General features: G+C 48.3%; 1 protein-coding gene across 1 annotated transcript; it reads left to right on the plus strand.

Moving 5' to 3' along the window:
• Positions 1 to 460: 460 nt before the first annotated feature.
• On the plus strand, positions 461 to 4557 carry LOC135913475 (domesticated amidase effector 2-like). Its single transcript, XM_065446035.2, has 3 exons — positions 461 to 600; positions 3539 to 3804; positions 4368 to 4557. Exons 1-3 carry the CDS (start codon positions 549 to 551, stop codon positions 4470 to 4472), a joined length of 423 nt encoding a protein of 140 aa, XP_065302107.1. The 5' UTR covers positions 461 to 548; the 3' UTR covers positions 4473 to 4557.
• Positions 4558 to 12129: the final 7572 nt, after the last annotated feature.

A 12129-nucleotide genomic window follows, 5' to 3' on the forward strand; every position in this document is an offset into this window, starting at 1 on the left:
TCACAGAGGGGAAGAAAATAAATAAGGGATAAAAAAGAAAATAAAAGCGCTATAAACCAGGCTTTCCACCGTAACTCGCTGAGAAATGATCATATTCACTAGGCGAATATTGATGCGGAGAGTAGTCAAGCATTTCTTCCGTGCATGCGGCAAATCCTCCGGCGATACCGGCCGCGCGTTTCTGCAGAATTCCTCATGGGCACGCAAGCACACGTGCAGAGCACTCCTACATTTGTTCATTTCTTTGTTTCCCGCACAACAACAAAGTCATATCTGTCTTCATTGTTTTGCCTGCACTATATCAGTGCCCAACCCTCGCCTATGCTTTCCATCTCTATATCGGCCGGTGGTACCTGAACTTGAGAGAGGGAAGATGCCTGCGCTGCGAATAATACACGCCTCGCTTTGGAAAATACGCCCCCTGGCGCGCCCGCAACTCAGAAAAAACCCGCGAAGATAAGCCTGGCCTATTAAAGACTCGCTCAGGCATCCAATGAGCTCATTCTTCCAGGCGAGCTCTATACTGCGGCACGTGCGAAAACTCTACGATGAAAGGCGCCGTTATAACCGCGGCTCTTCTGGTCCTCGGCATGGCGGTTGGTGAGTTCACCAGTTCTTTATCATCTGTCACGGTATAACATTCCACTCTCAGCTCACTCCCTTACGTTCAGCACGTAACTCCAGACATTTGATGCGTTCGCTGATGTACTTTTCCTCTATAAGTTATGCTAATGGAACTGTCTGCTCGCAGGGTTGCCATAAAAGCCAAACGCTTTTGTTTAGCGACGTCGGCTCGAAAATGTTGGTTTCAATTAGATTTCCGAATAGTCTCAACAAACGAAGTCAATAATTCAGAGCCAGGCACACATCCCAGCATATGTCCTCACGTACTCCGCTCCTTGGGGCTCGCCATTGTCGTTGAGACTTCATCATTCGTCACTGAATTTATTCTATTGACTTTTTTTCTCCTTCCTTGCGTATGGTCATTCCTCTCTTTCTCGCCATTGTCATTCGTACGCAAAAATCACGCTCCAAGAACTCCGCACAGATGGTTAACCAGCAAAACTTGAACGTGCGGCCCTGGCGTTTATCACTGGGTTAATCATCACGGTTCATTAAACGACGGCTTGGTAGGCTGCCGGATCCTCGGTACGGAGTTGCTGCTTGCGCTCGGCTAAACGAGTCTGTTCTTGTGCCCGGGCTGCAGCATCGGCACGGCGTAGACGAGCTCGATTCCGGTTCTTCTCGCGGCGCTGCTGATCGAAAGCTGCCTGCTCATCAAGAGTACGTATGACGCGTGGCCTACCCATTTCGGAAACTGCTGCGTGCGCGCTCGGCTGCGATGGAGAGCACCGACGTCACTACTGGCGCCATCCCAATCATGCACCTCTCTTCTTCCTTTTTTTTTTTCGTGCATGCCCATGGGGTTTCACCGGAGGAGTTTTCGGCGTACAGACGACAGATGGATGGACGAATCTGCTGGTCATAAACAGCGTCGCTGTAAAAACGGTTTGGGGCATGCCCTCTCGTGGTTTTCGAGTTCAACGTACTTTTTTCTTCTATTTGCGAACTTCATATCTTATGTTGCGCTTAAAATCTTCCTTCGCTACCCTACTTACCCTACTGTGCAGAACCTCTTCCAACTCTATTATATTCACGTAATATGTTTATTCTGTCACTTTAATTTTCGAACTTGATCTCATGAAACGAGAGCTACCGAGGCCACAGGGGAGCAAAGACGGTATTTTCTTCTGTTGGTCCGCTACCAACTCAGTGTAAATGCAGCAGCTTTTAACGCGTCAGTAAACATCTGTATTGGTTGTTCAGCAAAGTATCTCAATAAACAAACAGGCAAAAAGCATATGCGTTTTGCCTTTGTGTAAAGAGGCTTGATGTCACTGTTATCAAGAGGTCTTATATGTAATTCAGCTTACGTTTCGATTTTCATATTCGCAACACTGATTCTGTTCTTCTCCAACTCTCGGCTTTAACCAGAAGACTTCTCCAGACAAGCAATGGCAATTTGCCAGATCTGTATTCTCTCGCTTCACACAAAAGTTGGATACTATCTTTAAATACTATTTCTTGTTACAGTGAGCAGTGATGCCGAATCTGACAGTCCTCCTTTCCCAGAAACTGACCGCTGGTCTGGAATTTGTCAGTACTCTTTCCCAGCAGCTGTTCATTTGTCTTGAGTTTGGCCGCAGCCTTTCCTAGGAGCTGTGCATTGGTCTTGATATTGGCACCAATCTCTCCCACGCCACGACCACAGCAATCATTGGTTGTTGTAGGTCATCGTTCTCTCCCGCCTTCGGTCGGGCCCGCAGACATAGATCGGTGTGAAATCCACACTTGCTATGGTGAAGTTGTTCGTTCTCACAACAAGTGGCCTTACACAGGATCTTCGGGTTCACGTTTGGGATGCCTTGTCGCTATGAACAATTGAAAGCACCGTAGGGCACATTTCTGAAAATTCACTTCTTCCGCATCGAGTTAAGCGAACGCCGTCGCTCGGAGGTTATCACCCCCACATAAGTATGCCTTACAAACCACCGGACTGCGAACGCCATTCCGATAGCCAGGCCCGCTCTGTCCCTTTTGACGGCTGTACATCAAGCCGAAGGAATGCGCAAGTACGGCGCGTTTCAAGCAGTCTCTGGCTGTTTTGCAAATTTAGCCATCGACTATCGTTGCAGCATCCCCGACCCGCCGTCGCCAGCCCGCTCGCTCTCCAGTCCGGCGAACACTGTTTACGTCCCCTGGTTTGGCGCCAGCTCGTTTGACGCGTTGCGTTCGGCTTGACAGTCATATGCTACGTTCGTGAAACAAAGAGTTGAGTTAACCGTATCCCGCGGCATGCAATTATATAACTACTTAGCAACTATATTCGCGAACAACTTTCTGCTGCAATGAAGGGAAAGCTACAGGTCGAAGTTTCTGCGCATTTCTCACTGCGCCGCGTATTCCGGCACCGGTTAACAGCTGTTTTGGTTTCGCGGAACCGATAGTGTATTAGGGCAGCTTCCGCGTGCGCCATTTCCGGATTTGCCCAAACGCGGAATAGAAAAGCAGCTAAATAGGTCAAATTTAACACTCAGTGGTTTGGTTTTTTCTTATTTTACTGTTATAAACAATGTTATTGTTTTCTCCGCCCTGGCTTAAGCTAATTCAAGCGAGAATGTGGGTCTTTTGTCGAGAACACACTGACCATTGCGCTCTTCGCCTCCGTAACATCTCTTTCATTGCCACAGAAGGTTATCCGCGAATGTAACATGTAGTGCTTCTACTATAATGACTTCTGGATTATTGCTCACAGTTTCTTGAAACGAAGTCCGCCGCGTTTGTTTTAGTTTATAAAGTTCACACATGCCCAAGGCACGGCAGATTTAACGTTGTTTCGGCTCTGATTCGCCGGCTTGTGGCAATCCTTGGTTTCAGTGACCCCACAGTGCGAGACGCAGGGCGGCTGGAACACTATCGCGTACTGTGATACGTCGTAAAATGCCATGACGAGTCTTTATTGCCACCTCACCTGCAGCCAGCCAGGCGATCGGTTGCGCCAATCCTGCGCCTTTCAAGGGCAACTGGGTGATCGGCGTAGACGGCAAGGAGTGCGTGGCACTGGTAAAGGAGAAATGCACGGGCCTTCGCCAGTATACCACTCACAGCTGGCGCCGCGGCAAGCACGTCCGCAGCAACTGCGCCAGCGTGCCGCGCTGGTCTGCCATCGCCACTTTTCTGGACGGCAACAAGTACAGGGGACACGCTGCGATCTTCGAGTCCTGCGCTTCGGATGGCATTTGGGTAAGCTACTGAACACATTAGTGCACATCTATTTAGACTCAGAGTAGGTGTACTTTAATGACAGCACCAGACTAGAGCGAAATCCTGAAGGCTGGCAGGAATTTGAAAATGCAATCAGACGACGATGAATTCTTCACCGAGATTGTTCGAGGCTGATGAAGCTTGCATGAAGGCTAACTGAAACTTTGAGAGCGCACTTCACAGGTTGGCCAACCCGCTGTATCAAAGATAATTGCGAATTCCCCGAATAAATAGGGGCTTCACGATCTTACAGAACGTACTTTATGGATCCTCAGCATACACACAAAGCAGACTCGGCTGTTGCAAAGTTTCGTTTTGATTTGGATCCTCGCATCCACTTGCGGTGATCATTTGAAATGTGCTGCAGGGTTTTTAACCACGATCCTTGATGAGCTTTTAAGAGCTCACGTACGCTGCCGCGTGCGTGTGCTTGAGCCTGCACAGGAGATTGCCAGCAAAAGTTTTCTCGCTCACTTTCTCTCTCACGATCTTTCTCGATCTTTAAAGTTACAACCTTTGCTAAGTTACTCCTACTTTTTCAGGTGTACGACCAGTGGAACACCTCTCCCGTTGACCGTCGCAAGATCCGCTACGGAAACTCGAAACCCAACTACAACGGCGACAACTTCTACATGATTGAGCTGTGATCAACACGGAGTTCTATTACAAGGCGACCACTGGGCAAACCCAGTGCTACTGACCATCAGTCAAATTAAACAAAGATCAAAACTATTCATGGTACATGCAACAATATGGTGTGACAAGGCGTACCTTGCGTGGTTAACCGCTTTTGCTCGCAAGCGTATCAATTTTCACATGTGCATGTATTCATGCGCAGGTGTTCCTGCATGTATAATATTTTCTCGCCGATCTAAGGCAAATGTGACGTTACAAGGTGCCGACATTTGCTTCGCCTGAGCGCCTTGTCCTTAGAAGGAATTGTCTCGCGGTAAACCGTCCTTCATCAAGTTACAAACCGTTCTCTACACAGGAAACAAGATATAGGCGCAACCTTCTCCAAAGCCATGGGGCTTCACTGGACTTTTGGTCCGGTTTGTTTAGCCTTCGCGGTTCGCCGCACATGTCTACACCCTGCAAATTACCTATAGTCTCGGTTTCTGCCTCTGCACAATGTAGCGAGTTTACGTTAGTATTATTTCCAAGGAACACTACTTACGTTAATTTCAAAGGTTCCCGGCGATAAACTTTCGTGAATGCATAGACTGCAATGAAATGCCTTCATAGATAACATGCAGGTGCGACGAAACAAAAGATGCATATGGTCTCTTGTATTTGGCTGCCGTTTCTGCACTAGTTCCGGAAGTGCAGTGCTTTTGCCCTCGATTTTACAGTGCAGCGCGCGCCGCCTGCCCCGAGCTCTTCGATGTTACTTAGTGCAATGCAAGTTCTGCACGAGTTCACGGATCTTTTGTGCTCGCTACTATGGAAGTGCAGGCATCGTACAAGCTCTCGGTAGCAGCTGACATGGCGCAGCGCTAGTGGATAATCATGCGCAGATTTAAATATATATCGTTTTGGTTACAACAGTTCGCACAGCCGTCATAAGAGTGCGAGGCAGAAGTTCGATGCCTGAAAAGGTGTAAGGAAAGGTTAGTAAAATCACGTGATCCTTTAAATTGCTTTTGATCGCACGTGCTTTTCTTGAAACGCGTTCTCTAACAAAAAAAAAACAACAGAATATACCCCCACCATTTCGTTCTCACTACGCAGTACTATCATGACAGTGATTACTGCGATGAGGGAAATAAAATACCGGCCCTTTCGCTACTTGCATACTTGTCGAAAATGTTCACGACAAGCCTACACTAAGATTATGGGAGCTGATGCCAGCTTGTAGAAGCATGTCCGCACAGGAGTCCAAACTTTGAGCAGAGCATACTTGAAAACAACCCATCTATCGGAACGCAGCAAGCAGCACCAAATAAAAAAAGACGCAGTTTCGCCCGAAAGGCGAAGCATAGATTACGATAGCAAAGGAGTTGACAGCTATAGGAAGTAAGGATAGTAGTTGTAACGGCCGTATAAACTTATAAATTTAGGCATATTAACTAAATCAACAATCAGGTTGTCACACGCACACAAGGAAACAGGAACACATTTAAGTTGATGACCGTGGGAGCTCAGTCTCAAAACGCTGCAGTTGGGAAACGCGACAATAGCAGCGAGCGAATTGACCTTCGTGCTGCCACAGCGCAACACAGCGCAGCGCAGACTCTGTATGCGTCGCAGATGGCTTTCAAGCTACAGCGGCCAGGCCAGACTGCACTCGGCCGCCCGGAGTAGAATGGCTACGATTAGGTGGATGTCTCGTTTCCCTTAATTAATGAACACATCTCGCTGGATGACCGCGGAAACTGTCAAAGCTCTGGCTTGACGAAACGCGGCAGCAGAAGCGAGCGAAATGGTGCTCGTGCTGTCTACCGCTTCATCGTAAAGTGAGCGCCGAGAACACGCAGCGCACACAAAGCTTCGCGCCGCCGACAACGCAGATCGCTCTCAAGATACGGCCGCGCGACCGTGCGCAGCCGCAGTTGCCGCCGGGGTAGAACGCAGCTCCGTTCCCTCTCCCTTCACTCCAGTGCATCGCAACGTTGGACGCCTCGCGCACGACGGCGCGCTTTCTCGCCGCTTTCGTCTCTTTCTCGCAGGCGAAATTGAACCGCGATCGTCGGCTCCCCTCGCACATGCATCGTAGGGCTCGCAGCGACCGTGTTATCGCCCTCGTACTTTATACGGAACCTCACGGCGACGGCGATGCCTACGCTGACGCCGGCAATGCGCTTGGAGTGTCCATATAGTTACTATCTCAATGATATGAAACATAAACGAACACTATGTTATGAATATCTGAAATTACAAACTACCAACCTATAAGAAACGTGCAACGAGCAAGTGAGCCGAAACAGCGGCAACAGGAAGAAGTAGGGAGTCAGCAGCGTCAATTAGCAAACAAATTCGCGAAACTGGCATTCCACTTGAAATCCGGACGAAGAACCATAGTTTAGCAGTGTTGCCCGTTTTTTTAGCCTTTAACTACCGCTCCTACTTCTTGAAGAAGATGCAATGGCTACCGGGCTGACCTTACGTTGCAGCCGCCGTGTGACATACCGCTTTGCCTCCTACGGCTGCTATACGTACCGGTTACCGTTTATTCGCTGTAACGGACGGGAGCCGCTGCGGTAAACTATAACGTACATCGCTAAATTCAGCGCATGTGCAGTCGTGGCAGCCAATATCGGTAAGTCGGCAGCGCTACGCTAAATCTTGCGATTGGCTTCCATGGCTCCTGCCGGCGCGCATCCGGTGTCACGAGCTTCGGCGCCATGGCAGGAGTGATCGAGCCTGCTTACTAGTTGGCAAATGGTGATCACAGTAAAGAATTTTCATGCCGTAGGTCAAGCTTTTCTTTCGAATCAAGTTTATGTACATACAGGGCACGCATGCACGGCAGGCCGCAGAGTCACTACAGCGCGTGCTGAGAACAGGACAAAATGTGAACGTGAAATTGTTTATTGAAAAACCAGCTTCAAACGAAGTGTGGGTCGTGAAGCCTCTTTATTACTTTTGTAAACCCCAGAAAGCCTGAACGCCATTCCATCCATCACAGAAAATGAAAACTTGCTCACAGGAATTTCTGCCCACGGAGAGTACACTGGCATGAACAAAACAGCGAAAGGATAATTCAGTAATAAAAAAATGAGCATGGTAATTACTTAATTAGCAATTCATTCGCTGAATTATTTACCACTGAACACTCCCTCCAGAATATCAAAAACCCTGGTATGGGCTGTACATGGGGCTTATACAGCACTAAATAATTTTTCAATAATAAAATTCAGCCTATCAAAAATGATACGTTGGGCTTTGCAAGGTTAAGAAGAGACGTTGTGCTGTGAAAAGCGCCAGAACAATATGACAATAAACAAGTGCTGCACAGACATGTGCCAAGATGGTAAAGAAATTTGCAGATATAGCGCCAGCGCCCCGAGGATTGAGAAGAGGCGGACAAGCCAACGTCGGCATTGCATATTAAATAACGGCGCCAGGTCATTCTTGAATGTCACAAACGTTGTACACGAACAGCGCAAGTTCAGGGCAGTCGAAAAAAAATCACCGAGATGGCTTTTCTAATGTGCAGCGGAAGCAGGCCGAGAGCTTCTTGACCTTCACGAGCAATGAAGCTTGTAGCAGCAGTCGGGAACAAGGGCCAGTGAACATAAAGGGCGTAACTTCACTGGTACAGCTGCGCATTGGAGGCCATGTTCATTTACCACCGTGTTCTATCGCCCTTGTGCAGCACCGTGAAACCAGAACGTTATATGGCAGTAACTGTCAGCTGGTGACGATGGCAAAAAACTGGGAAAGCAATGGAATTGACAGTGATAATTACACTAGCGTAAGCAGGCCATTTTTTTCTGCAGGAACGTGCTCAAGTGCTCTTACAACCATTGCTTAAAGACCGGGAGGCCTTACGTCAGCAAACGGGTTCCGGGTGCGTCTATCGGGACTTCTCAACGATAAAGTAGCCATAAGAAACACTTTCGCTACGAAGCTTGACGCCAGCATCATACTGTTCCCACAGCACTGGCCTTTGTCAGTTAGAGGTGAGCAGAACGCCAAAGGCTTACCGGCTAAGTACCACGGATGAATATCACACTCAACCCTTGTAGGGAAATCCTCGTAGGGCGGAACGGTGCAAGCAGTGGAATCAGCGTCGGAAGGAGCGGGCCATATTGCACTAGACGTTCGTTTGCGCTGCGGTGATAACCGGGCATGTAAAGAAGGCGTGGAACGTACGGATGAGCAAGTGACCTATGGGAATATCTGTAGCTACTGGAAACTATGAAGACCGTATCTTGTATGGCATTTTCCAGTAGACAAGCTTGCTAGACGTATAATTGGCGTCGCCACCGCGTACAGCGTTTTGCTTGCACGCCGTCCAAGCAGTGCAAGTGATGTCAGCGGGCACGGGCTGTCCGTTGTCCTAGATGCTCATTCATGGTGCGATGATGGATATGCGTGATCAATGGTGCTGTTTGGACAGCGATGATGGGCTGACGCGGCACAAAGTAAACTAACGGTCGATGAAATCCCTATGGACCACATCTTCCATGACACGCTCCAGGTACACAATCTTCTGATTGAGCTGGTCCAAGGCTAGGTCTTGATTGGCCTGCATGATGTCCAGGGCTATCTGGATTTCTTGGAGGAAGCGAAGGATCAGCAGGAGCCGAAACTCGCGGCCCGCAACGTTTGCGGCACCGTTTCCGGCGGTGTCAGTGGGAGGCTGGTATCCCCGTAGATCCCGAAGCATTTCCACTAGGTTATCCGAGGACGAATCCGTTTCAGCACTGACGCTCGGAAGCAGGACCATGGCTGTCGTGGTTATGTCGAGTTGGCTCCTTAGCTGCGTGTTCTGCGCGCCAGCGGATAAGCGTTTGATGGGTGCTTTCCTTCAAATGCAGCTTATGTATAGCGAATGTCGACGCATGTACACCTACACACGCTCACCTGTAACCATGTGTAGCTGCGGTGCACTCGTATCGCGCGATAACGCGGCTCGAATGTGGCAGTCCTGTATAAGCGACCAAAGTTTACACGTCGCGCAGAAGTGATGACACGACAACAGCCCTGTAGCACTGTGATTAAATGAAGTGATAAGGTTTCAAGGGCCCGGTTTCGCCGCACCATTGGGCTCAGTTCGCGCTGCACAACGTTTACAGCGTCATGTGAGCCTCTGACGATGAGTCGGCATAACCGCATAACAATGGCAAGTGAGAACATCACATGAGAAACAGTCTTTCGTGTGAAGCAGTCACACAAGTATTGTGCACAGGGCGTCGCAGAAAACAAGTAAAATGGTCGCTCTAAAACCACAGAAAAAAAATCACGTATAAACTAATCTGGAAGTTGTTTAAGTATGCGTAAGCATTGTGCCACTTGCTTATCTCCACGCAGCCCGGTGTCATTATCAATGTTCTGAAACTTGTTCCGGCCAGTACAAACGACAGCGCTGCGGCGACACGAATTGGTGCGGACGGCGGCGCAAAGTGCATTAATGACGCAAGTAAAGTACTGCAGGTGGCCGCGCCAGTCGCGCTGATGACGTTCCGATCGTGATAAGCCGTTATCGCTCATTAGCGCCTTATCCATCCGCGTCGAAGCATTAAAACGTATAGCACGGCTGCGCTGACCATATCTTGAAAGTGATCTGCGATGTAGACAGAGAGTGCCAACTGCTGATAGCTTCGCGCATCGTATTATCGCCGCTTATGTAGCGTTGAAAAGAGACGCGCGGGTCCGTATCTCGAAAGCGATGCGCGAAAGGCGTAGTGTGCGGCGAGCTCCGTGAGCGCTGTGTTCTCGCCGCTTTATTACACCGATAAGTCAATATCGATTTATCGGTATAGATTTATAAAATCGATAAATGCCTCGTTTCTGTATTCATCAGAAACATCAGGTTATAACATCGATAAATGCCTCACGTTTCTGTATTCGTCGCTTTGTACTGACCGGTTTGCATTCGAGGAAGCTTCTCCATTTGTGCAGCTTTGGCAGGAACTTAAAGCACGTTGCTATACTGGGCTGATCCCCGAGTTGGTGTGATGAGAAATGGGCCGATGGAGACATTGTAATCCGCGGTAGTGTGGTTCATTAAGGTCACGCGAAGGGGACAAGTGTGAGGGGGCTTTCGCATCTTGTTGATTTGTTGGACAGGCACGTAATCGCCATGCTGCCGAACGCGTTGCAGGAGGTGAACAGTTTCGTAGCACCTAAGTTAGCCGCTTCACAAAAGCTTCGTTTCGCGTAGGTTCGAAAATGTGCGTTCGATAGTCACAATTCCTAAAGCAAATAGCTTTCTTCTTCGCCCATTTTCGTTGTTGGCGATCGGTAGTCGTCGGAATTGATGTTCGGTGGTCACACTTTCACCATGGATACAAAGGCGCCGATGCAAAGGGCGCGTGCTTTTGCGCAACTGAGTTGAAGTGGCATTGATTCAGGCTAGTTGGTATGTCACACTGGGAACCTCAGTAGGAATAAAAAGGCAGGGAACGAGATAGAAACGAGAACACACGAGGGCCGTGTGTTGTTTCAACGCATGTACTTCCCTTTTTTAAGGGCAAGCTTTAGCAAGGGTGCTCCTATCTAAATACATGTAACAGGAGCATTTATTTTTCCCGGTAACCACAGCACCAATATTGGCGACGCTTGTTCCATTTAAAAGAAAACATTAAGATCTAGTGACTGTTGGTTTCGAATTTTCGATTTAGGTCATTTTTTTATTACAAAGTGGCAAAAATCGAAAATTTTTAGAAAATGACGCTATCAACTTTACAACTCTCTAACTCAGCAATGAAAAATGATATGACTATTATGTGAATTGTATATAATATTACATCTAAAGCGAACAAAATTGATGTGCTACACATGAGTCTCAAAACATTTAGTAATACGGAAATACAGCTTTTGCAGAACCCTTGTACGCAATGTAACAAATTCACGTAAGATATAAAATGACATATCAAATTTGTCCGCTTCCAATGATCTAGTGGATGCCGTTTACAGAACCGTGATATCTGTTTTTTATGCAGAGCTATTAATTTGCAAACTTCATGCATTAATTTTTTCAAACCGTCGAATTTTAGAAAATCTTTCTAATACACTTCAGGCCCTAAATCGAAATCTCGCTTGCAACAGTCTTTAGAATTTAACTTTCTCTCTCAAATGAACGAAATTTCATTAAACTCAGTTCAGGGGTTATCTAAGAAAAAACTGGAGGACGCTTAAGCTTCGCCTTCAAGAGTGGAACGCGATAGCGTTCCCGTCGACCCACCCTTAGACAATGGGCTACGGCGCAGCGATTACGCACCCCGCATCGGACGCGGTGAGCGTCGAGCAACGCAGCGTTCGGCGCGGCAACGAAATGTGCGCCTGAGCAAGCGACGCACGCCTGAGCCTTAGAAACAGCTCGTTTCTAAGGCAACACCACATTCACTAGACGCGCGTTTGTACCGCTTTGAAGCATGGAACTCGTGGCTCAGAGACGCCGAGTCAGCACGGATGCACATCTGCTCCTCGAAGTTTTCACCCTATCAACGGAACCTTCTTCGATAGGACTCCAAACTTGTGCTAGGAAGACGTCTCAAGGTACCCACCTTTCGGTGAGACGAACGTTTCAACCTTTCTCCGCAATTAATGGAAGAACTTGGCCGGCTTAGCCGGCCGCCGGCCACTAAGCCTGGTCCTTGGCTGGACGCCACCTCGTCACCACCGACGCCACGC

Source organism: Dermacentor albipictus, chromosome 1, assembly GCF_038994185.2.
Source record: "Dermacentor albipictus isolate Rhodes 1998 colony chromosome 1, USDA_Dalb.pri_finalv2, whole genome shotgun sequence".
In the NCBI taxonomy this organism is placed as follows: Eukaryota; Metazoa; Arthropoda; class Arachnida; order Ixodida; family Ixodidae; genus Dermacentor; species Dermacentor albipictus.

Coding starts and splice junctions, on each gene's coding strand:
- LOC135913475 (XM_065446035.2), top strand. CDS start 549: ATGAAAGGCGCCGTTATAACCGCGGCTCTTCTGGTCCTCGGCATGGCG. Junction 601..3,538: donor GGTCCTCGGCATGGCGGTTG/GTGAGTTCACCA, acceptor CCTCACCTGCAG/CCAGCCAGGCGATCGGTTGC. Junction 3,805..4,367: donor GCGCTTCGGATGGCATTTGG/GTAAGCTACTGA, acceptor CTACTTTTTCAG/GTGTACGACCAGTGGAACAC.